Genomic DNA, 23,502 nt, shown 5'->3' with positions numbered 1-23,502 from the left:
GTGCAGGACCTGAGCTGACCCTCTGACTCACCACTTGGGACACCCGTGGCTCAGGACACGCTCCATATTAGCTTATGCAAATCCCGTACTGTGTGAAACATGCCCTGCTGAGAAAATTATTTTATTATTTTGAGGATCAATGAGAAAGATTCAAATTTAGCTTGCTCTTTTTTTAAGAAATTCAAAAATACCGTCTCAAAACATGCATAGAAATGATGTGTACTTTCAGGGTCAAATTAAATACAAATACACTTTGTTTGTCCTTTGTGCTACTGCTCTTCTGGTTTTATTTTGAGACAAACCATTCAGAAAATTAGAGTGTGTTTAGGAAATTGACTTGTGGTGAGGGGAAATTTATTTATTTAAAGGCTGTATATGTGTAAAGTAGTGGGTGAGCTAGAGGGGTTTAGGAAAAACAAGAAACAGAAATTCCTTGAAAGGTTTTAACTATAAACTAGATAATGAAAGAATATTGATTTGGTACTATTAATCTTTTTCTTCCAAAGGCAGATTTACCTTTAAACATGAAGTATGTCATATGCCTGGCTGTCAACACCGGTTTTACAACTCCAGAAAACATGGGTTAATTTTGCTGCTTGTGCTTACTAATTCAGCATCTTTTCATGAAAATGTTGTAAAAGACCTTTTGAAAAGCTTATTTCTCCCAGGCTCCGTGGGTGCAGGGGAGCTTGCTGGGCATGCAGGGCTCCTCCAGCAGTGTCTGGGATGTGAAGTCTGACCCCAGGCAGGATGGCAGTGCCCTGCTCCCCAGCCAGGGTGGGCACCAGCTGGCCCATCGTGTGCCCAGTGACTGACCCAGCCAGGGTGGGCACCAGCTGGCCCATCGTGCCCTCACTGACTGACCCAGCCAGGGTGGGCACCAGCTGGCCCATCGTGCCCCCAGTGACTGACCCGGCCAGGGTGGGCACCAGCTGGCCCATCGTGCCCTCACTGACTGACCCAGCCAGGGTGGGCACCAGCTGGCCCATCGTGCCCCCAGTGACTGACCCAGCCAGGGTGGGCACCAGCTGGCCCATCGTGTCCCCAGTGATTGACCCAGCCAGGGTGGGCACCAGCTGGCCCATCGTGTCCTCACTGACTGACCCGGCCAGGGTGGGCACCAGCTGGCCCATCGTGTGCCCAGTGACTGACCCAGCCAGGGTGGGCACCAGCTGGCCCATCGTGTCCTCACTGACTGACCCAGCCAGTAGCTCTGAGGCTACTGTCTCCTCCCCAAGCAGGGGAGAAAGAAATGGCACTCGCCCCCACAGTGAAAGCAGCCTTTTGTCGGCACCTCCTTCCCATATATGGGGACTCGTTCGTCTTTTGCTGGGTTTATGAGTTGATTCTGGTGGCCTAAGTACATCCTGAAGGAGATGATAAAGACTTCAAAGCTAAGATTTTCAAGAGGCCGGTTTTGGTGCTCCTGGTGTGCCTGCAGCCCCCAGCCTGTGCCTGAGCAGAGGTTGATCTAATTTCACACTCCTGGAAGCGAGGCCGAAGGCTGTGTATACCCAGTACACATCCTGTATCTTTTCCTTGTGCCTGCTCTCCCCTCCCCAGGATAAAACCCTGCAAAGTTCCTCTTCGCTGCTCTGCATCTTTTTTAGTTTGGAAACATCCTTTCCGGGCCCAGGCCACGGGCAGCCCTTCCGAGCCAGCCCAGGCCCGAGGGGCCGCGCTGCCCGACTCCCCATCCCTGCCCGCGACGGCGGCCCGGCCCTGGCGGGAGGCCCCGCTCTGCCGCCGGCCCCGCCGCCGTCACGTGGCCGCCGAGTTTTCTCATCCCGCAGCGGTATGAGGAAGTCAGAGCCGCCGCCGCCGCCCGCAGCCCGGGCGGGCGCAGCCTCCGCCGCCGCCTCGCCGCGGCGCGACATGTGAGTACGGCGGGCAGCCGGGCCGCCCGAGCTCTGTCCGACCCGGCTCTGCCCGCCCGCTCCCCCTGGACGCCGGCGGGCCGGGGCGGACACCTGCGGGGCCGGGGGGCGGCCGGGGGGCGGCGGTGTTCGGGGCTGGGGAGGGCCGGGCCGGCGTGTGAGCGCGGGGAGGGGCGGCCGCGCTCCCGGGGGCTGCGCGGACGGCGGCTCCGCGCCCCTCGGCAGCCCCGCGGCCCCCGGACGGACAGCCGGACGGACGGCACATCTCCGCTCTCCCGGCAGGCTGGCTCTCTCCGGCACTCGCCTCCCGGCGTGAAGCCCCCGCCGGCCCCGCCGCCCCGATGGAGCAGCCCCCGGCGGCGGAGGAGTGGCAAGGGGCGACCCAGAAGAGGAAGGCCTGGGCCAAGAGCCGCGACTCCTGGCAGGCGTCGGAAACGGAGGATTTCGCGGCAGCGGCGCTGGCCCGCGGCAAGGAGGAGGAGGAGGAAGAGGAGGAAGAGGAGGAGGAGGAGGATCTCGGCGGCGGCGAGCTGCCGCTGGCCGCAGGAGCAGGTCAGTGCCGGGGGCAGCAGCCCGCGGGCCACCGGGACCCCCGCGAGGCGACCTCGCTGTTACTGACTGTCGGCTTCTCTCTCCCGCTCTGCCCCTAAGGCTGCCACAGCGTTCCCAACGAGAAGATCGCGATATGGCTGAAGGACTGCAGGTGGGTGCTCCCGCGGGCGGGTCGCTGCCGCAGCGCAGGCAGCGAGGGAGGGAGGCGGCCCCGGCGGGCACGGCCGCGCTGCGGAGCGGGCACCGGGCGCTGGCACCGCCGCTCCTCCGGCCGGGCTGCGCCGGCAGCCCGCGTGGCCACAGGGGAGCTGGCGCTCGGCACCGCTCCTCTCCTTGGCGTCTCATTAATGCTTCCAGCCGCCGGGGGAGGAACTCAGCAGAGGGTCAGGAAGGCAGCGTTACTTAGGAAGCTGCAGTGGTTCTCACCGAGGGGCTCCAGTTTAAAGCTTCCACTGTTTCCTTGCCTGGTTTGTGGTGCAGGTTTCAAGAAACGGTGCTTCCGCGGCATGGCCTCTGTGCTTACGGGCCTTCAGGAGTGATGCCACAGTTTAGACTAACTAGATTTATCTGAGTCTCTTACTGTCTTCTATCCTTAACTTGAGGCATGGTATACGTATTCTGCGTTTCTATTACTGTTGCAAAATAATCTTTGGTGTTTAGGACAGGTATTGATGCAATTACTTTTTCTTCATCCTCAGTCACATAAAAGCACAAATGCTACATCAGTAGCAGCTGCTTTTGTCCTGTCTTTTTCTCCATTCAGCCCTATCAGCCCTTGGAGGCAGAGTTGATGTGGAGAAGCTAACAATTAACTTTCCAGTAGCTGACAATGACATTTCAAGACCTCTGCTATTTGATATTTCTGGTTTCTTTCTCCTTTTAAGAGCAGCTACATTAAGGCAAGAATTTACCACTGAGATTAGTTGTGCATTTGTGATCTCTTGGTCCAGTAAGCAGGTGACTGATCTTACTCTGTAACTGAAGTATGGGTTGTTTTATAGCTACAGGATCTTCCATATAGTTTTCCTCAGATCTTCACACTTCACAGGCTGTGCCTTGGATAGGGTGTTGGCAGCTGCAGGCTTGAAACCATACTAATCCCTAAAATACAATGTTCAGACCTGACAGACCATTCTTCCAAAATGCTAGAATGGGAGAAGATTTTTCTGACTTTACCTCAGATCTGGTGTCCTGTTGGTCTACTAAACAGTTTTCTTAAAATCAGTATTACGAATTCAGTGCTTTCTTAGAAGTACCTTTTTGAGTGGGAACGGCAAAAAATGTAAGGACTGGAGGGGAAAGAGGCCATTGGGGGTGATATTTTTCCTAATGCTGCACTGCCACTATATCTAAATCTGCAGGATTTCTGTCTAGAACCTTCCCTGGCCCTGTAGTCTTAACATTTCCGTACAGAATTTAAGGATTAGCACTAAGCTAAATTGACAACATGAACATCTAATAGATGGCCTAAAATCTTGGGTACTAACACAAAGCTTGCAGTTTCATACCCATGCTTTGGTAGCTATCTGTTGTTAAAACTGGCACCACACATTTCTGTGGAATGTGTTTACATCTCTGGTGGTTGATTCCCAAAATAAGGGAATCTTGTTTTACAAATAACAAATGAAGCACAAGTTAACTTTCCTTTTGCTAATACAGAAACGCAAATTTAGGTAATTCATGTTTGTGAAACCTGTTGCTTTTCTTGCACAGTAGCCTTTTAAAGTACAGCTGTTTACTATTTTAAGTATTTTCAGAGGAATCTTGTGTTCTGTCTGCTCAGAAGGACTTTTAAACCCAGATTTCCTAAACAATGCTATTCAGGCAGGAGTTAGTCTCTGCTCTATGGTGTGCAGGGTGCCAGCGCCTGCGGTTCATGGCTGGAAGATGCAATCCCAGCTGCCTGTGAAGGGCTGCACAGTTCCTTGTGTTTTAAACTGCAGAATAGTTTAATTTTTTGTGCCTAATGTACATGCAAGCAGTTGCTAGCATGTGCAGTAAAGTGATAATTCAATTTGCAGTGTTATAAGTGATTGTATGTATAGAAACCTAGATGACAATGTACATAGGAAGAGAGGACAGCATTAACAGAGGACAACACAATAGCCCTGCAGATACGAGAGTGTTTTGTTTAAAAATAACAATTGTGAAATTTACAATTTGTAAGTTGTTCTCCCTGAAATTTCTTGTTTGTTTAATAACACTGGTTTTGCTGTCAAGCTTTGGTTGCTAAAAAGTGTGAGCATACACAAACTGAGCTTCTATTTCTGGTTCATGGCACAAGCTTATTCTTACAAGTTAGCTCCATAACAAGTTACCATGTAACTATTACTACAAATGAAGATTCAGTTACTGAATACAATATTTTTTCTGTTACATGCTTTCTAAAAGTAGTCCTTCACATTTTCTGAGTTTCTGTATGTGTTTGTGAAATCAGAAGAAAACTGGAACTTCTAAAATCTCATTTTCTGGTTTGAGTTGGCAGCAGCACAAAAAACCTTAATATCAACCCACTGCATAAATAGATCTGCTTATAAGTTTTATTCCTTTGTTTGTTTCTAAAGGCATCAATAGAGTTCTAATATGGATAAAAAGAATTACTAGCTGTCCTTTGATACTTATGTTAGTGGTTTGGGGCTTTTATTACTTGGCATCTCTGTTTCACATCTGCTTTAGAGGAGAGGAGGGTTCCTAATTTCCCATGTTATTTACCTTGATAGATACCCATTTTGTTGTTTTGGGATTTTTGTAAAGAAAAAACTAGCAGCAAACCCCAAAAGTAGAAAAGCAAGCATTTATCATACTGTAATTAGAATTATGGAGGCATAAAAAATGTCAGATGTTACTCAAAGTCTCTTGATTCATTCACATTTTGGGAATCACATGCCTTTGAAAAAGGCCTCTTTTTCTCTCTCCCCAGTACTTAGAAAAGGCATCTTGAAGTAATAAGAAAGCTCATAAAAGTTAAAGCACAAGTGTTTGTATTATACTGATAGATAAAAAGAAATTTTTGTCAACTATTATGATGACGTGTATTATTTTGATTGAATATATTTAAACTCTACCAGTAATACAGGGGATGTGGGAGGTATCTAGGAGCCATCTCCTGTAGATATGCAGGAAGTGAGTTCTTGAAATGCCTCAGAAAGAAGAGATTTTTTGCTTCAGGTTTAAAATAAATATGGCTTCTGCCCAAATAAGGTTTTAAAAGCTGAGGTTTAAACACTTCCACGGCACAGTGCAAAACCCTTGTCTTGTTCTGAGAGACCACCTGACCACAACTGGTAGCTGAGCAAAGTTCTGGATGAGAGGAAGCCTTGAGGCTGTGTGAGGCAGGCAGACCCCATCCTGAGGGCACAGCAAGGGGAAGGGTTTTGCAGCCCTGACATTCCCAGGTGCACAGGGCTGCTCTGAGACAGAGCCATGGGCCTTGCTGGTGGGAAACAGCTGGTGCAGAAAGGCAGAGCTATTGTGCTGTTGTCCAAAAGGATTTTTGTGTGGTACTTCTCTGTTGTTTTAACTCATGTTTTGCCTAGTTGTTAAGAGCAAGTTTTTCAAAGGCAGGGGTGTATGGCAGCTGTGTGTAGCTGTGCAGGTAGGGCAGCAAGGGGTGGTTTGAAGGATGCTTTTCTGGTAGCTGCTAATGTGCTGTAATGGTGACAGACTTAATTTCAAAAGGAAAATGCCAGCTTTGATGGATGCCTTTACTGCTCTCTGCCAGCCACTGCATGCAGCACTGACCTTGGCTGTCGAAGTCAATGCCAGCAAGTTTCTACATTGAAAACATAGAGGCATGGGAGTCAGCAGGGAAGGAGAGGGAGAGGATTGGGAGCGCACTGATCAGGGCCAGGGAGTAAACATCCAGCATAGGTATTACCTCAGAACATAAGGCTTCTTGCAGCCTGACAGGTTTAGACAATATAGCCTAAGTTTTTTCAGACTCTGACTGGACAGACATCCAGAAATGCAGGAGGTCTGAGCCTCAGCAGAGTGTGTCCTGTCACCTGGAATGTGCTTATGCACTGGATGCTCTGGCTGTTTGCCTTGGAGTCCCACCACGGTGGGGCTTTGCTTTGCTTTGCAGAAGGAAGGCGTGTTGAAGTGAGCTTGCTCCGTATCAGCAGGCTGCATCTGGAGAGAGTGAGCTTTTTTCAGAGGGGAAAGAAAAATAAAATTGTGAAGTGTAAGATCTGTTAGAAAGCAGATGCAAACTTTCCTTCCTTAATTTGGCTATGGCACCAAAATAAATACTGTATCAGAGCACTGTTTACTTTCAGGTCTTCGGGCAGGTTTATGTGCTTGTCTAATTAAAAATCCAAATGAAACATACATAATGTAGGTGGATAAATCATCTGCTTTTCCCTTCTTTATGAGTATTATATTTCTGAATTTGTTTTGAGCATTGAAAGTTAATGCTGTGCTACTTAAAAGTGACAAGGCTTTGGTTAAACATGTCTGAGAGACAAGATGTGGAAACATCTAGCTAGTGTCAACAAATACAGTCTGAACCCAGAGTGGGATTGGACCTGTCATTTGTGAGGCTTCTGCTGCTCCTTTCAAGCAACATGAGGTTCGGCAGATCCTCTGCCCTTCAGGCAGCAGCTATGGGAGGGATCATCCAAGAAAGAGCTAGTGTGAACAGCCTGTAAGGCATCAGAACTGGCAAGTGACAGCTAACAGTAGCTGTCAAGATTTTTTATCTTGATTCTTCCTGATCATCAAATACAACTTTTCACCCCTCTCTCCAAGAAGTTTTAAATGTGTAGAAAAATGGCAACAGTTTTTGCTGCATAAATGAGATTGAATTAATCCATTCAAAATTCATGCTTGTTTTTTCTGGGTGTTTTGCTGAGAGGTCCATGATTTTCCTCATCAGGGGCTGCTGCTCCTGAAGGTGTTTGAGCTTTGCAGTTATTATGTTTTGTTGTTTTTCTCTGCAAGGTGTATTTATTTAGAGGGCTGGGGGTTGTTTAGGAAGTTATTGCCAGTCGTCAGATGTTTGTGCTTTCTGGGGGCGGAGGGAGGGAAGGAGGGAGGGAGGGACAACTGCTGCTATCACAAGCTTGTTACATGCTGTAAGGAAGGACATGAAGCAGCAAGTTTTTAAGTAGTGTTAATCTCTTCTGTGGTTTCAGAACGCCTCTGGGAGCCTCCCTGGATGAGCAAAGCAATCCTCTGTTGAAGGGTAAGGAAGGGCTTTACCTACTGAAATCTCTTTTGCTGGAAACTGTTTTCAAGGACATTCATGTGAGACTTGGTGTCTTTAGTAGCAAACCAAAGCTGGGTCAGTGTCGCAGAGTTATTCTCACAGCGGCACAATTGTGCCTGAGCAGCTGGAGAAGGGGGAAAAGAACCTTAATAAGTCTTTCTGGAGATCTTAGTAAGCTCTGAAAAAACTCCCAGATGTGCAAAACAGGGAGGTGATTTTGTCTCCAAACTGGTGAGCATTAAGCAGTCACTGCCTCTAATAACTGTGGTTGCCACACCTGAAAATTTTACTATCCGAGCAGGTCTGAATACTAAAGTTCAAAGTACAGTGGGAATGGGCAGGTAGTGACAGTGAAGAAGAATTACTTGTTGTGCCTGAGTCTTCACTTCAGCTCCTAATCTGGTACAGGAAGGTGAGAGGGGAATGCCCCAGCTGGACTCAGACTCTGGATTCTCCTGGTAAGATGTCTGGAGGATAGATAACGCAGCAGCCAAAGGCACAGATGTGCTGAGTGGCACCTCCAGGTTCCCACTTGAAGTTAATTTGCTCACACATTGACTTGGAAGTGTTTCTGAGTGCAAAACCAGAGCAGTGTCATAGTTGTTTCCTTTCAAAATCATTCTGCTATGTTCTGAAATGTAACTTCTTGCTTCTTAATGCATTTTAACTGCATGAGTAATGCAGGGATTGTAAATAAAGTCTAGTTATTTCTTGTATCAAATGAAGTGTCTTGCTAATATCTTTAGATAAGCAGCTGGAAGGAAAACATTGGAGCATTGTAGTTGTTGAAGTGCTAACTGTATGTTTTCAGGCATGCTGGTGAGAAATGGAGGAAGTTTTGAAGATGACTTATCCTTGGGAGCCGAAGGTGGGTGTGGCAGATTATGACTTTTTCTAGCAAAGAAAATTATACTCAGTCATCTGATTTTTATTTTGAAGGACAGCATTGGCTAGAAAAGCAGGATGAAGCACACAAGAAATGCACAAAGGTTCACTTTTTGAAGTTATTTAGACTATTGCTAGAGTTAAACACACTGAGTCTCTGACCCAAAGGTCAGAGGCAGCCCTGAATTTGTTTCTGCCCTCTAATTTTAATACCCACAATGACAGGACAGCCTGGAGCACTTACCAAGGCTGTGAGAAAATGATTTCTCCTACTTGCTCTTCTTGTCCATGGGTTACTCTTGGCAGCCATGCATGCCCCACTTCCACTGAATCCCTTGGGAGTGGCTGTGCGAGCTTCTGAAAGGAGGAGTGAAATTCTGTCAGCCATGAGGCAAACCCATTAAGAGCTAAGTGCTTTGAAAAGTGAAAAGCACCAAAGCTGAGTAAGTATTTTGGATCAACCACAATATACAGTCTTCTGTTGCTAGCTGCTTGCCTTTTCTTTCTCTTCCCTTTTTTAAGGGGAAGGAGATGTGGCTGTTCCCCGTGGACTTTGTAAAAAAGGCTTCTAGCCTTGATGTTGATCAGAGGTGATCAGAGGTGTCCATAAACCAGCTAGCAAAAGCACTGTAGATTCTGTTCTAACAGAGACATTTGTAAAACAGCAAAAAAAATGTCTCACAAACCATGTCCTGGAGTTATCTGTAGGACAGAGGATATAAGACATTATCTGCTTTCAGTGTTTAGAAACAAAAAGGCACAACTCCCAGTTTAGCTTTTAATGTTTTTGAATTATAGCTTTTGCTAAGTGCCAGAACTGGTGTAGTAGAAAGCCCTTTCCTTCCACGTTAGTCTTGCCAGTAGTGTCAGAATAGTGGGACAAGGCCTGGAGGAAGGAAATATCTTTAATTTTTAAAGATTTAAGATTTCTAAGGGAAAAAAGTTTATCTGGTAATGATCTTGATCTGATAATGATGGAAAAGCAGTAAATGAGTCTCCCATTGCAATAGCTTAAATAGGATTAAATTTTCCTATTGACAGTCTTTTCCACTTGTTAGATTGCCTGCAGCACAAAGATTTCATAGAAAAAGTTTCTGTGTAATGATAATCCAAGGGTCTGAGCCTATGACCAAGAATACAAGAATCAGTGGATTTTAGTACATCATGTCACTCTTTTGTTTTCAGTTTTTCTGCTTATAATTTCTAAGGACTGCTGGTTTTTGTGGGCCTTTAGCATGATTTAACTTGTTCAGATGAAAAGATGCCAGTACTAGAACTGCTGGTTGATTTTTCTGGGTAACGATGTGGATGTTTCTGCTGGGCTTTGCTTCCCATCCAAGAACAAGGGGACAACAGAGCTGCTTGGAGCAGGGCTGCGTGCCCTGCCAGACAGACAGCCCCTTTGAGGCTGGGATGAATGGCCTGCCCTTGTGCAGCCACAACTGCCTGAGTCCAGATGCAAGGCAGAGCCCTGTGTGAATGGTACAGAGGGCACTGGGCAGGACCTGTAACCCCGGCCCACTGCTGAGCTGGTTAAAACCCGTGGTTCAGCTGTTCAACTTAGTCACTGGATAATCCTTACAGATAGGCTTACCTTCCTATTATAGGCAAGAATATTGAAGAGATGTGGGATCTGTGTTTTGCATACATTTCTTTGTGATGTCTCCAAAACAAAGAGGCTGAGAGGTTTCCATGTTTTACTCACGGCTGCTGACTTTACCCTGTTGGCACAGCAGGTCGAGATGCAGGGTTTTCCTGGCAGTGTGTGACATCACTCTTTTCATAGCTGATTCTGAGGGCTGCTATAACAGACCTTTGCTCCTCCCCTGTCTCCTGGGGCAAGTTGTTAATGCTGAGTTGCTTCTTTGGGGAACCCATTATTAAGTCCGAAGTTCAGTTCTGAAAGAATAATGCTGCCTGGAATGTCCCCATATGATCCAGCTGTGGAAAGTGCTGACTTCCCTGTCAGCCTGGTGACCAGGTGTTTGGTACCTGGCAGACAGCCTCCCTCCTGAGGTTATCAACTCTGAGCCCTATCAACTATCCCTCCTGCCCTATCAATGTCTGCTGGCCCCATCAGCACCAGGGGCTTCACTGAGCTCTGGTCCAGCTCAGGCAGCCAGGGCCCTGCCCCACTTTGCTGATGAGAAGATGAACAAGTAGTCTCAGCACCTGGCCGTGGGGCCAGCTGCCTTTCTTATATTCTTTCCTTTCTCACCTGGAGCAATCTTTGCATGCCTGCTTGTCCTCCTCCCCTTCCCACCCAGGAACAGCCCTGCAGCTGGTAATCATGTCTTCAGTCACAAAGTAATAAATGGTTTATATAACAATTACCAGCTTATCGCAATTGAAATTTCAAGTAATGAGATTAATGACAGGATGTAAACCTGTGTCCATATGAGATATAATTTTAAACAGAGCTTTAATAAACCAGATCATTTTATATCAGCCATATACTAGAAACCCTTGACAATCATTTACATGGAAGAAGTAAAATCTGGTTTATGCAGGACTGTTGGTAAACACGCTCACTGTCTGCTTCTTCATACTGATTGTCAGAAGTGTAGTTCTGAAGAGGTCTGGATATAACTTCTTCTTCTTTCTCTACAGCTAATCAACTACGGAGTGATGCCCAAACAGAAACATGGTAAACATATTTTTTTGTGTTTGTTTACTTCAGAGGAATATTTATACTGAAGGGCGGGGGGGAGAATGGGCAGTGGAAGTCATGGGGGCTACCACAGAGCTAAAGCTCCTCTGCTTGTGTCTGTTTACATGAGAGTGAAGGGGGTGATCCAGATAACACAGAAAGAGCTGTTAGGAGGTGCAGAAAAAAAAAAAATTAGATTTTGTGTTCTTTCAGCAGACCTGACATAGATTTTGGAGTAGCAGGAGGAAGACAGAAATGACAAATCTTAGCAATGTAGCATGATTAACCTTCTTTGCCTCACTGGCTGCTCACTGTTTCAGAAATTTCAAGGGAAAATTAGTTTTGCCTGTCACAGCAGACGTGTTTTGGGAGCAGGGAAAGAAGACTTTGAGAGAGGAGAGATGGTTAGAGCTTCTAAATAAAATGTGCTGAAACTAAAACCCCACTGAGACTTCAGTGGAATACTGCACAGCCCCTGTGGAAAACATCCTCTCTATTCCTCCTGAGTTGGGCTCCATAAATAAATACACACTCTTAGGTGAATCGTCTGCCACCTTTGGTTTCTTGGTGGCTGTTCGGGGGGGAACAGTTTGTTCTTTGAGGGGAACAGTTTGTTCTTCAGAGAGATTAACTGGAAAAGTATGTTTGAACCCAGGATACCATCTAATGCTCAGGCAGCTTCTCCAGATGCAGGAAAGAAATAGTTTGGGACTGGGAGAGAGACTGGCCAGCAGTGTGGGCTGCAGCTCATCTTGCTTCATTTCCCCAGGAGCCTCTTCAGTGTCCCCAGCCAGATCGGGGCAGGTGGGACCTGGGGGGAGCAGGGTACCCAAGGTGTGGAGAGGGTGGCCCTGCATGGAGAGGTGGCCCTGCTGGAGGAGGCAGCGGCCCAGGGGAGGCAGGAAAAGGCAGGGCAAGGACAGCTCACCCGAGGCTGGGCTTCCTTACTGGAGGAGGGTGGAAACAGGGAGGGTGGGGCAGCAAGGGCAGATTGGGGGTTGTTTTCTCAGCTCGCATTTGCCTTCAAAGTCATACTGTCTTTGTACATTTTTACTGAGGTGGCCCAGGGTTTGCTTTTGTTTCTGTATTTCAATAAATGACATGGATAATATAAACCAGAGAACACTGAAGGGAAAAAGAGAAGTTCGGCAGTGCTGGCGGGGTAGCTCTCCAGTGAGACAGAGAATCAAGTCCCTGAACAGAAGACGTCTATCACAGGGGTCCTCTCTGTTTGTGTTGACAGCAATGGTGTACTGGCAAAGGACAGGAGGCTGCAGTTCCATCAGAAGGGAGAAGTATGAACTCCACAGGCTCTGGAAAAAGCAGCGCGACTGTTTCAAGGTAAAACTCTGCTTAAAAGGTCTGTTCCTCAGTTACATGGACTTGGCTTGTTTATGTGCCTTGCTGCATTTAGTAGCTGAGAAAGGGATTTTCATTTGGTTGCTTGGAAAACTTCTGTTTGTCTTTTGTTGTGGTTTTCAGTAAATGCTAACAAATGGACCTAAACATTAAAAATGCCTGAACCTTTAATGGCATTTTAAAATTTGGTCTCTGCAGTATAGGACTGATTTTAGAAATTACAGGATTGGATCTGTGATGTGTTTGGCCCAAAGGCTCTCATAATGAGAACGAAAACTTTTGATGCAGAGATCTCCACAATTATTTCCAAAACTAGTCTGAGCTGTAGGAGTCAAAAGTTCAATAAACCAAAGTGGTTACTGGGCTGAGTTAGCAGTTTGATAGAAGGGACTGGATCTTAAAAGGAGACATGTAGATGGTTAACATCTTTCATTTGTCTAGTGTTTCTGAATTACTGGAGCTTTATGAGGAAGATCCTGAAGAAGTGCTCTATAACCTTGGGTTTGGGAGAGATGAACCAGATATTGCTTCAAAAATTCCAGCGAGATTTTTTAATTCATCATCATTTGCCAGAGGGATAGATATCAAAGTGTTTTTGAATGCTCAAATACAGCGCATGGAAGTGGAAAACCCAAGTTTTGCTTTAACAAGTAAGTATGTTTTTGAAGCACAGTTTATGTATGAGTTTATTAACTCAGTAAACAACCCCAAAAGAGGTGTGTATCTAATAATCTGGCAAAACTCTGTTACAGCCTAAAGGCCAACATTCCATTCAGAATTCATAATAAAACTCTTGCTTGGTCTTAAATAGGCAAGAGGTGACCACCAGGGTGGTACTCCTTGGGGTGAGTGGAAGGATTTTAGTGAGGGAGGGAAATAAAAGGCATCCTCTAAGGTATGCTGCCTTCTAGTTTGTATCATTCTCATCTTTTCTTCTGATGTAGCTTTAGAGCACTGAAACAAATAGCAATATCCTTCTGTTTCTGGTGTTCTTCAGTTGCTGGGTGGGATTTTTTTTCTGGGTGGCAGTGACCTATTTTTGTCATTGTTGAAATCTGGGGCAGTATTTCTATGGACTTGGACAACAGCTTTGTTGGAACAGTAATGAGCGCTGCTGAAATGAGGGCATAGCTGTCCTTTTGTAGTTGTAGCTGGAGAGAGCAATGTGAGTAACACTTCCTTTCTAGCATTTTGTAAATAAACTTGTGTCACACACACATGCCACTGATTTAATTTGGGAGAACTTTGCGTGCTGTTCTTGTGCATTTAGTAGAGATTTTTTTTTCCATAGTAGGGTATGACTTTCATCTTCACGTCTAGGAAGTGTTCATTCAGCCTTAGAGGCACCTGATAAAAGTAGGAGGAGGTTTGTGGGGTTGGGCAGAGATTATGATCAAAATTCCCTCTTCAGATATGCCTTGTGTTTTATTCCTGTGCAGGTCGTTTTCGTCAGATTGAAGTGCTTACTACTGTGGCCAATGCTTTTTCTTCCTTGTATTCTCAAGTCTCTGGGACTCCTTTGCAGAAAATTGGTAGTATGAATTCAGTGTCTTCCAGCAAAGAGGCATCCAGCCCTCCCCCTTTGAATCGCAGTAACACAGCCAGTCGGTTAATGAAGACCTTGTCAAAACTCAATCTGTGTGGCACACAGCAAGCTGATGGCAGCGGCTCCTCAAGTCCCTCGCCTGTTGAAAAAGGGAAAAGTCCAGCTGAAGTAGGGAGTGAGGAGAATGATGTTAAAAATGAATCTAAATTGCCAAAATATCCTAAAAAGAAAGACTGTCCCTCTTTTTTGGCTCCTGTAAAGGAGGAGATAGCCGGCAGTCAGACAAAGGCTGCAAGCGCAGAGAGACCCACGCACCTCCCTGCTCTGGCTGACGGAACACAGGAGGGTTCTGTGCCTCCAGCAGACGGGCAGGGTGGCAGGCTGGCAAGTGCCCAGGATAGACCATGCGAGGAACCCGGGCTTTTGGACTCGCCAGGCCTCAGCAGCAGCTCCAGCACCTCCGACAGCAGTGTCCTGACACAGAGACTGTGCACGGCATCGCCGGCGAGAGACCCCTGCGCTCCCCTCGCAAACCCGTCCGTCGTGAACCTAATGCTGCAGCAGAAGGACTCCTTTGAGATGGAGGAGGTGGGTGAAGATACATGACTTTATTTGTGCTTACAGTTTACATAACTCCCTGTCTGCCAGCACAGGAATGTTCCCTCCTGTGCAGTTGACAGTGTTTTCTCCAGGAATACTTGAAATTCTCTGTGTTGCGCTTTCCCAGCAGTTGCAGGCTGCTGTAATTGATCCTCTAAATGAGGTAACTTGGTGCTGTTGCTGCTGTTGTTCCTAAGTCACTGGGAAAGTTCTCATTCTTTTTTTTAAATCAAATTCAGGTAATTGCTATCTGGCATAACTCAAGGGAAGGTTTCCCTGTGTAAGTAAATCTAGGTTAGGCCTTTGTACGCAGCAAAACTTTGTGTGTTTAGTTTTTACTTTACTTAAATTGTTAACTAGAAATCATTACTTTTGTTGCCCAGAAGTAAATTCAATTTATTAATTGATATTTATTAAAGATAAATTCGTGAATAAAGCAAGAGTTTTGTTGCAGTGAAACAGAGGAGGGACTTTCATGTAGCGTGAGGTGCTCATCTTGTGCAACTTTCAGTTTTGATTACAATCTACTCTAAGTTGATTTATTTGTTCTCTGGAAATTAGCACATTGAAGGTCGCTGTGACATGACTTTTGGCAAGACTTAATTACAAAGTTTGTGCTAGTTGTCTTTTAACATCTTCATATATGCAGATATCCATTTTCATATTGATAATTGTCCCAAAGGAATTTTAATTCCCAGGTTCCTGTAAGTGATTTGTTTATTAGGCTTGTAAGCATACAGCCTACTAATTCAAGAATGCAATTTTTGTATAGACTTGCTGCTCAAATTGTAAGAACTGTCTCAATATTCTTAAATGAGTAGACGCTTTTGTGGACGCATTTCAATGTGAAAAGTTCAGCAGTTAAGTTTTTTGTCTGTGTGAAATAGATACATAAAATGAAAGATATTGTGATTTCATCGGTGAAATGTAGAAAGCAAGTGAATAGAAAAACCACAGAATTTTACAGTGAATGATGAAGTGGTGATTTAGAAGATACTGTGTCTAGTGTCATATTGTCATGACAAGCTCTTCTAGATCAACTGATGTTGTAGCTAAAGGTAGTCATTAAGCAAAAAAAAAAAAGATTCAAGCCTCTTGTGCTTCCTAGCACTTGTTTATTCTAGTGTGTCCTACCCACACGTTGTGTGGCCATCTACTGAACCAGAACAAAGGACTAGTCCAGTTTAGAGGGGAAAAAGAAACTCAGTGTATTTTGATTTATTTCTTTTTCCTGGCTTAGTTTTCAGCCAGATAATTTTCTTGATAGAGCTTGTTGTGTAGCTACAAAAATGTTTGCATTGGCACAATTGGGTGGGACTGAGCAGCAATGCATTTTGCCATACATTTCAGAGGAGAAATCCATTTTTGGTTCCCTTGGGCAAAACTGAAACAATTAATGTATTTTATATACATGTATATACATGTGTTTATATTAAAAAGAGGTGTGGAATTTTCCTTCAGAGTAAGCTGGCTGGAAAGACTTGCTGAATTCTGCTCAAGTGTGATGTGTTTGCAGAGTTTTGGTTGCACACTTTGTGCAGGGATGCCAGGCATAAACACAGCTGTTTTGGCAAGACAGCATATGATGTGGGATGGGATTTTGGTGGATTTTTTGTTTATGCAATATAGTATATACTTATCAACTGCCTACAGATCCCTGGGAGGGAGGGATTCAGTTTTGCTGAAGACATTTTAGAACAATTCCTGGCAGTGGGATTTTATTTTTGTGCGTCTCTAAGCAGGGTGTAATGAACAATAAACTGTATTAGAAACAGTGACAGTAACTCCTCCCCCTGTTTTCCTAGCTTGGCATGGAGTGCATTCTTATGCATAAGAAAGATGACAGATATATCAAGGAAGTTCTTTCCCAGGCTTACAAATGCCTTGGAGGTTTGCGTGCCCTTCGGAAGTCTGTGGCTGTGAAGATAGCTAGTGTGGGAGTGAGTCAGGACAGGATTTCCCCCAAACACCCACTCCTGAGGTGGCCAATGACAGTCCTGAAGGTCACTTACCAGCAGGAATATTGGCTGGAGGGATGGGGAAGGAGCTTCTGTGTGCTTGAGGAGCTGCACCGTGCTGCAGACACGGTTGGAATGCTGTCTCCCAGCCAAGGACAGGAGGTGGATGGTATTTAAATGAGAAGAGGCTTAGCTTTTGGAAGGCTGCAAATTTAGCCATCAGAAACTGGGAGGTTTGAGAGAATCAAGACATCTTCCTGGAAGGCCAGTTTTATTAAAGTGTCTGTAAGATTACTTGTTGTTCTTTGTTAAAATAAAAAAAAAAAAACAAATTTTTTCCTAATCTTAAATGGTGAGCTCCTTCTCTGCTCCCCTGCATTTGGATGAAATAAGGATTTACCTTTTTGGTACAGCCTTCATCTCCTAAAAGAACAGAAGCCACTAGGTTTATTGTGTAAAAGTAATGCTGCTCACTTATTAATGGTGAAAAGTTCAGGCCAAATACTCCTCAAAACCTTTGTAACTAAGAAAATGCACCCTTGTGACTGCTATACACATGAGATCAATGCAAATATAACCTCTCTTTTAGCCAAATACTAATTTTGGCTTATCAACATCAGTATCTTGATTTTTACATTTTTAAGTTTATAAAAAATTGAGATAAATTCATTGCATGATAATTTTGAAACTGGGCTGGCAGCCCATTAGAGGGAAGGGTTGGGGAGAGTTGGACAGGGGGGGTGTGCATGTAGACTTGCGTGTGATCCATTAGGATTTTTTCTGGATCACATGCAAAAAGAGAGAACATATTCTAGGGTTTGAACCAAACAAAGGCCTCCCTGTTGAGATTTTAGGCATATTGTTTTCATTGTTTGAACATTTGCCTGAGAACTGCTTTCTTAATAAGACTGTGTTTCACAAAGTTACTGAGTGAAAGGATTCATTTTTATGTAGTTTTACATTTCCCAGTTGAAACGTGCATGGATCTGAATACATTATCTTCCTTTTCTGTGCTGAAAGACATAGCAATTATTTCCATGAGTAGTGGCATGGTGAAGTCTGGAGTAGCTTCTGGCTGGGTCTGGGTCCTTCTGCTGGAGGTTTGGTGGCTTGTAGGAAATAGTTGGTAGGGCAGCAGATGACAGTCCATGACTGCTGACCTCCTGATACATTTTTTAAAATGTATTGTACTTGTTCTTTATATTCAAATGAAGGGCCAAGAGTTCTGACTGGAAAAAGACAGTAGTGTAAAGGTGGTCAGAGGTGTTTTCACACAGTAATTTTAGTGTTTTGTCAAAGAGGAACTGAGAGCTCTGTGTTGTCACAGGATGTGATTTCCAGGTCTTTCGCGTGCAGAGGGTAACCAGGGGGAGGTCTGTGCTCTGCATGGGAGGTGCTGCCCAAGGATCACTGTTCTCCTCCAGGAGCATTGCTGAATGCCTGGTGAAAGGTGATTCAAGGAGATCACAATTTGCTCCTTCCACCAGTATAGGTTGTTCAATTGGAGGAAAAAACCACCAAAACCTCCTCCTGCGTGTGCAGTGTGTATAGCTTAGGCATTCCTAAGTACAGGAATATATTCCAGTTGGCCTGACAAAATATTCATCTCCTCTTCCTGATAGATCCAGAGTACAGAGGGGGATCTACCTCACGTTTCAGCTACACATCAGCTAGCAGTGACCAAGTCAAGGAAAGGTGAGTAGACTTCAGCTTCTGTGAGGACAGCAGACTGCTGAGTGTCCTTCCATCTCTGAAAGGCTGATTCAGATATTTTAAGCTTCTAAAGTTTGTTTTCTCTCTAGAAATAAAAAAGACCTGGGTTGTTTTTTTTTTTTAGCTAAATCACAGAACATTACTACAAAGTGGCAACCAAATTACAGGCAAGACAACAGCCCTATAACCTCACTGGCTGTTTTCACTTTTGTGTAATTGATGGTAGTTCAGACGGCCTGAAATGTTAATTCAGATTGTGTGGGATTTTTTTTTTTCCTTAGTAGATCCTGTAATTTAAGATACCCATTTAAACTGAAATTACATTGTTTTAAACCTAAATTGCATGATACATGCAGCTTTTTCCTATGCACTACTGCTCTGTCTGCAGGCTGCCTGCACTGAAAACTAGTGTCTCTACACCCACGTGGAAACTATAGTCCCTCACATGGAGAACACTGTGCACTGGCTGTTGGGGTTCACTTCATTTGTGCTTTTGTCTCAAAGTCTTATTTATGTGTTTTATGGCTTGGCAGAGGGATAAAGATGATTTTTAAGTTTATTTTGTGATTGTTACTTTGCCCAGTGTGGGCAAGTGAGTTCATTCTGTAGCTGATACATTTAATTAAAGAGGAACTAGAGCTTGTTGCACTTAGGGAGGTGCTTAGATGCGTGCAATTTCTTGGTGAAACATGAATAGCATCTCTAGATACTTAAGAGAGGCAGAAGAACCTGTCTAAAGAAACACAGATCATCTTATTTGCATTTGCACAAATGAATTGACAGTCGTATGACCTGTCAGCTGAATTGCATGAACGTGCTTGAGAGTGCCCTGGACTAAGTGTGGGAGAGTAATGCCTGGTTATTGGTGATAGCTTGTGCTACTTGTTCATCAGTGTTCTGCACAACACAGCCTGGTGCTCACTAAGCTTCCTCTGGTACAAACATAGGCCACTAAGGATTGCCAGAAACTGAATCTCTGACTGTTCCTAGTACTTCCTCCTTGCATACTTCCTCCTTCCTCCACCTGCTTTACATGACTACATGAAAAGAAGTGCAGTTTTTATAGGGCAGGTCTCCTGTTGGCTGGCCTCTCCAGCTTCAGGGAGAGCTTTTCAGAGAAAACTAAGTTAAGGAACCAGGAGCTGCAGTCAGGGAGGAGACAAAATAATTTTTTTCATCTTTTCTGCTCCCAGTAGTTCTTTTACCCTCTTCTTCCACCACACAAGAAAGAAAAGTGAGATGGTCCTGTGTGTACTTGCTGAAAGCTACCAACAGTTCTAGCAATGGGACTTCAGTCTGACTGAAGCAGGCCCAGGTCATGTTTCCCAGGCACTATGTCTCTCCTATTTCTGAATACACTTCACACAGATTAGTGGTGACACTTTATTATCAGGTAGGCATTGCCTAGAGTTTTCTATGACTTATCTGACAAGGGTATCACTACCTGAACATTTGCTGAAAGTTAGTCTGAGACCAGCATTTTATTTCACCTGGGAGATGCAAAAAATTTAGGACTTTGTGGATTTCAGTCGAGTTGCTAAGAGGGTGAACATTGATGGAGAACTTACCGAAAACGTAGAAAAACTGTAGCTGACTTTTTTTTGCAAGTTGTCCAACATGAGACAACATGGAGGCCTTTCAGCCTGCTTTCTCAGAGGGTGGATGTTCACCAAGTTAGAAGGCATACGAAGTTAGTGGTCACTTACTAAAAATTCTGGCCATTGTGTCTGAATGTGAAATTCCACTCTTGCTAGCAATCTCATGAGGTGGGATCAGCATGAAATTCAACCACAGATCCTCTGTTGCAGTGTGATTTCAGTTGACAATCCTTATACAAACCCACTTTTTTCAGTGGCTTTTTCTCTGTGGTGTGTAAGCACACATAAAGATTTGTTCCAGATGAATACTTCCCTTGAAGGAATACTTCTGTACTTCTTTTTTTATGTGGTGGTATTTCTTTGTCAATTAGTAGGGTTGGTGTTCTTTGGTACAGATTATTAGAAACCTTGCAGTGTCATTTTACATCTGCACAGAGGGCTATGGATGCTTTCTCTGAAATTTACAGTGATTTGTAAGGCATATTAAGAGGGCTTTTAATAAGAAGTGAACTATTCAAATAAAAAGATACTCTCTTTTCTTACTGAAATAGTCTGGCTGACTGTTGACTATTATGGTTGAACAACACAGTCTACTGCTGTTTAGACTCCTAACTAAAGCATGTTTCTTGTCTCAGTTGTTTTAGGAACACAAGAATTAAAAGCTTCAGCTAGTTTGCAAACACACAGCACTGCTAAATGTCCACTATAAAAAAAGCATATTGCAAAGTTATCTGGTAGAAAGGTTTGTTAGTGCAAACTAACTAACAAAATTCTTACTGACATATCATACAGCAGCACCTTCCATTCAAAAAAAATGCCCCAAAAGCAAGACAAATACAGGTGCAATGCCTAGAGGAAAAAGCATTCTCAAGACACTGCAAATCATGAATGTCTGGTTGTTGGCATCAACATGGCTCTGTGAAATTCTGAGTAGCCACAGACCTGTTTCTTTTAAGGCATTAAGGTTATTGGTTTTGCAAGTTTAATCCTTGAAAGGGAAGAAAGCACATCATCAGCACTTCCTGTCCTTAATATATTATTGTATTTATAGCTCTCTGTGAGTGCAGCTCCACAGGAGATTGGAGATGGGGGAGTGAAAAGAAAACATCTGGAACAGATTTAGTATTTGTGGGAGTCTGTGCTTATCTGTCCAGAAGCAAGGAAATCCCCCGGACTCAGAGAGTTTTTGCAGCAGGGCTCCCTATTGGGCTGGTTTTGTTGGTGCTGGGGTGCATGGTGTGATCAGTATGCAAAGGGACAACTGATATTTAAGCCCATAATGAAATAGCTCATTGTTAAGTTGGGAATGTTAATTTAAAGTTTATCCTATAAAATACAAAGTGCATTTGAACTTTTCCAATAGCGCAGGTACAAGAAAAAAATGTTAAAACTTTATGGACAGTTTCCACATACTTCTTCACCTCTTCTATGTGAGCAGTTGAGTGACACAGAAGAGGTGACACTGACACTGGTAGCTCATTATTATGTTACAATAGATGAACTAATCATTTCCCTGACAGGGATGCTCTGCTGAATCTGCTCTCACGTTTTGTAAACCCCAGACTTGATTCTTCATCATGTGTTCTTTGTTTAGAACATTTTCAGTTTGTTTAGATTATTTATGAATACACAATTTTTAACATATATTCAGTGCTCAAATATACTTTTTTTTATATATATAGTTTAAAACAATAATCCAGTAAACCTTTTTATTTGTGCTCTGGTAAACTGATGGGATGGGAGTTTGATTGTTCCTGCTGGTTTTGTTTGTTGTAGCTGGTTCCTTCTTCCTTCTTCCACTTTAGTTATTATCCTGCCCCTGGCCTCCTCCCAGTAGTTCAGAAGATTTCCTCTGTGTAGGGTTGACAGTAGCTTTGAGTAGCAGAGTCAATGTTGTGCAGTGGTACCCTTTTGTAGAAGGTATATTTGCCTTCCTGGGGTTGCACAGGATAAGGGATGATCCCAGCCTGGTCCCTATAAACCAACCTTTGCTGCTGAGTTTTCTGCACTCAGGGTGAAGAGAGAGGACCCATCACAAACTCCTTGTCTTAAGATTCTCCTTTGCCAGGAGGCCCTTTAGTCAAGAGCCAAATGTAACTCTGTAGCTTTTTTTGAAGTGTTTTCCTATTTTCTCCTTGTTTGCTTGAATCTGAGAGCTATCCAGAGCAGGCTACATAGCTGGATCAGTCTTGTCAAGAGGTGGATACCATTATGTACCTGTATATCCCAGCATATTAGTTGGTATTTCCAGTCTTTACAGAACCAACCTTGTCATTTCACTACTGATTCAGTAGAGATTCCAGCTCTATAAAATTTTTTACTGCATTTACATCATGGTGGTCTTGTGGAGAACCCTAAGAACTTGCAAAGGACCAGGGTAAGGTGTGGTAGCAGATGACTACTCAGAAAACATCTTTTCTGATTTGCTTTAAAATATTAAAAAATCCTAGCAGCTCTGTAGCACAGAAAGCAAGGGATAACTGTGTAAGGGGAATGGGTCTCCTTAGGTTGAACCAAGGCAGTTTGAATCTGTTCATACTGTGCCAGTCACTTGCCATGGATAAGCCATGAAGCTGGTGTGAATGAATGACTGCTCTAGGCTGATCCCTTGCCTGGTGGTATCTGTCCTGAGAGGCTGTCAAAGCATGTCCATAAATAACTAATGCTACAGAAAATTATCTGAAAGACTCATTTTAACTTCAGTACTGTGTCTCTGAGAAGCCTAAGAATTGATTTCAGAAAACATATAGATGTAATTTTCCTTTCTGTAGCTGAAAAGGAAATACTGACTGAGAAGGAAGCAGAAGGGCAGGTCAGTGTTGTATTGAACAGTAATGAAGTTCATGGACATGCACTGGTGAATTGCTTTATCTGAACTAATTGGGATCTCTTCCCTATGAGAGGTTAAGGCTTTCACCAGTAGTGGTTTTTTTTTTTTTTTTCCCTCTTCTATTAAAATTCACCAGATAAGAAAAGAGACAGAGGAGGCTGCATGTCTGGCAACAAATTTAGATAACTATTCACCATGAAGAAGGTAACAGCTTCCCCCCAGCTTCAGCTGTAGTGGCAAGCTGTTCATGGCATGCTCTTTCAGCTGTATTAAGTGAACTAGTCAGTTAATAAGATCCAGTTCTCAGGGAAGTAATTTCCATTGTCCTTACTGGGAGTTGGGTGGGGATGTCTGTCTTGAGGTAGAAAAGTTGTTTGTCATCGCAGGATATTGTGGCTACCATGATAACAGAGCAGCAGCACGATTTGAAAGGCACTCCCTAAAAGCTGTGTGACATCACTGATACAGAAGCTTAGTGGGCAGTTTGCCTCTACTGGTGTTCACAGGCTGTTGCAGGCTCTTACTTATTTCTGTGTTAGTAAAATGTTTATCAAAATTAATACTAAAAAATTAGTTATGAATATCCAACAGTTTGCATAATGCATGCCACTGCATTGTGCTGTGAACTGGGATTAATTATATGACTACATTTAACTGGGACAAAATTCTGCATTGAGCCTTTGAGGAGACAGCAGCAAGCTCTTGCCTAAAGCTCCAGAGGAGAA

At 44.1% G+C, this 23,502-nt stretch overlaps 1 protein-coding gene across 1 annotated transcript in view; it reads left to right on the top strand.

The window, feature by feature from the left end:
• Positions 1–1,799: 1,799 nt before the first annotated feature.
• The window catches only part of ITPRID2 (ITPR interacting domain containing 2), a 40,363-nt gene continuing 18,660 nt past the window's right edge, over positions 1,800–23,502 (top strand). Inside the window, exons 1-10 of the mRNA XM_036386797.2 lie at positions 1,800–1,877; positions 2,160–2,429; positions 2,529–2,580; positions 7,565–7,614; positions 8,450–8,506; positions 11,134–11,170; positions 12,417–12,514; positions 12,974–13,182; positions 13,972–14,666; positions 18,259–18,331. Coding sequence (XP_036242690.1) covers positions 11,168–11,170; positions 12,417–12,514; positions 12,974–13,182; positions 13,972–14,666; positions 18,259–18,331 — 1,078 coding nt within the window. The 5' untranslated portion in view covers positions 1,800–1,877; positions 2,160–2,429; positions 2,529–2,580; ... (1 more) ...; positions 8,450–8,506; positions 11,134–11,167. The remainder of the gene's footprint in view (positions 1,878–2,159; positions 2,430–2,528; positions 2,581–7,564; positions 7,615–8,449; positions 8,507–11,133; positions 11,171–12,416; positions 12,515–12,973; positions 13,183–13,971; positions 14,667–18,258; positions 18,332–23,502) is intronic.

Source organism: Molothrus ater, chromosome 7, assembly GCF_012460135.2.
Source record: "Molothrus ater isolate BHLD 08-10-18 breed brown headed cowbird chromosome 7, BPBGC_Mater_1.1, whole genome shotgun sequence".
Taxonomy (NCBI): domain Eukaryota; kingdom Metazoa; phylum Chordata; class Aves; order Passeriformes; family Icteridae; genus Molothrus; species Molothrus ater.
This window is presented reverse-complemented; position numbering and strand designations above follow the sequence as displayed.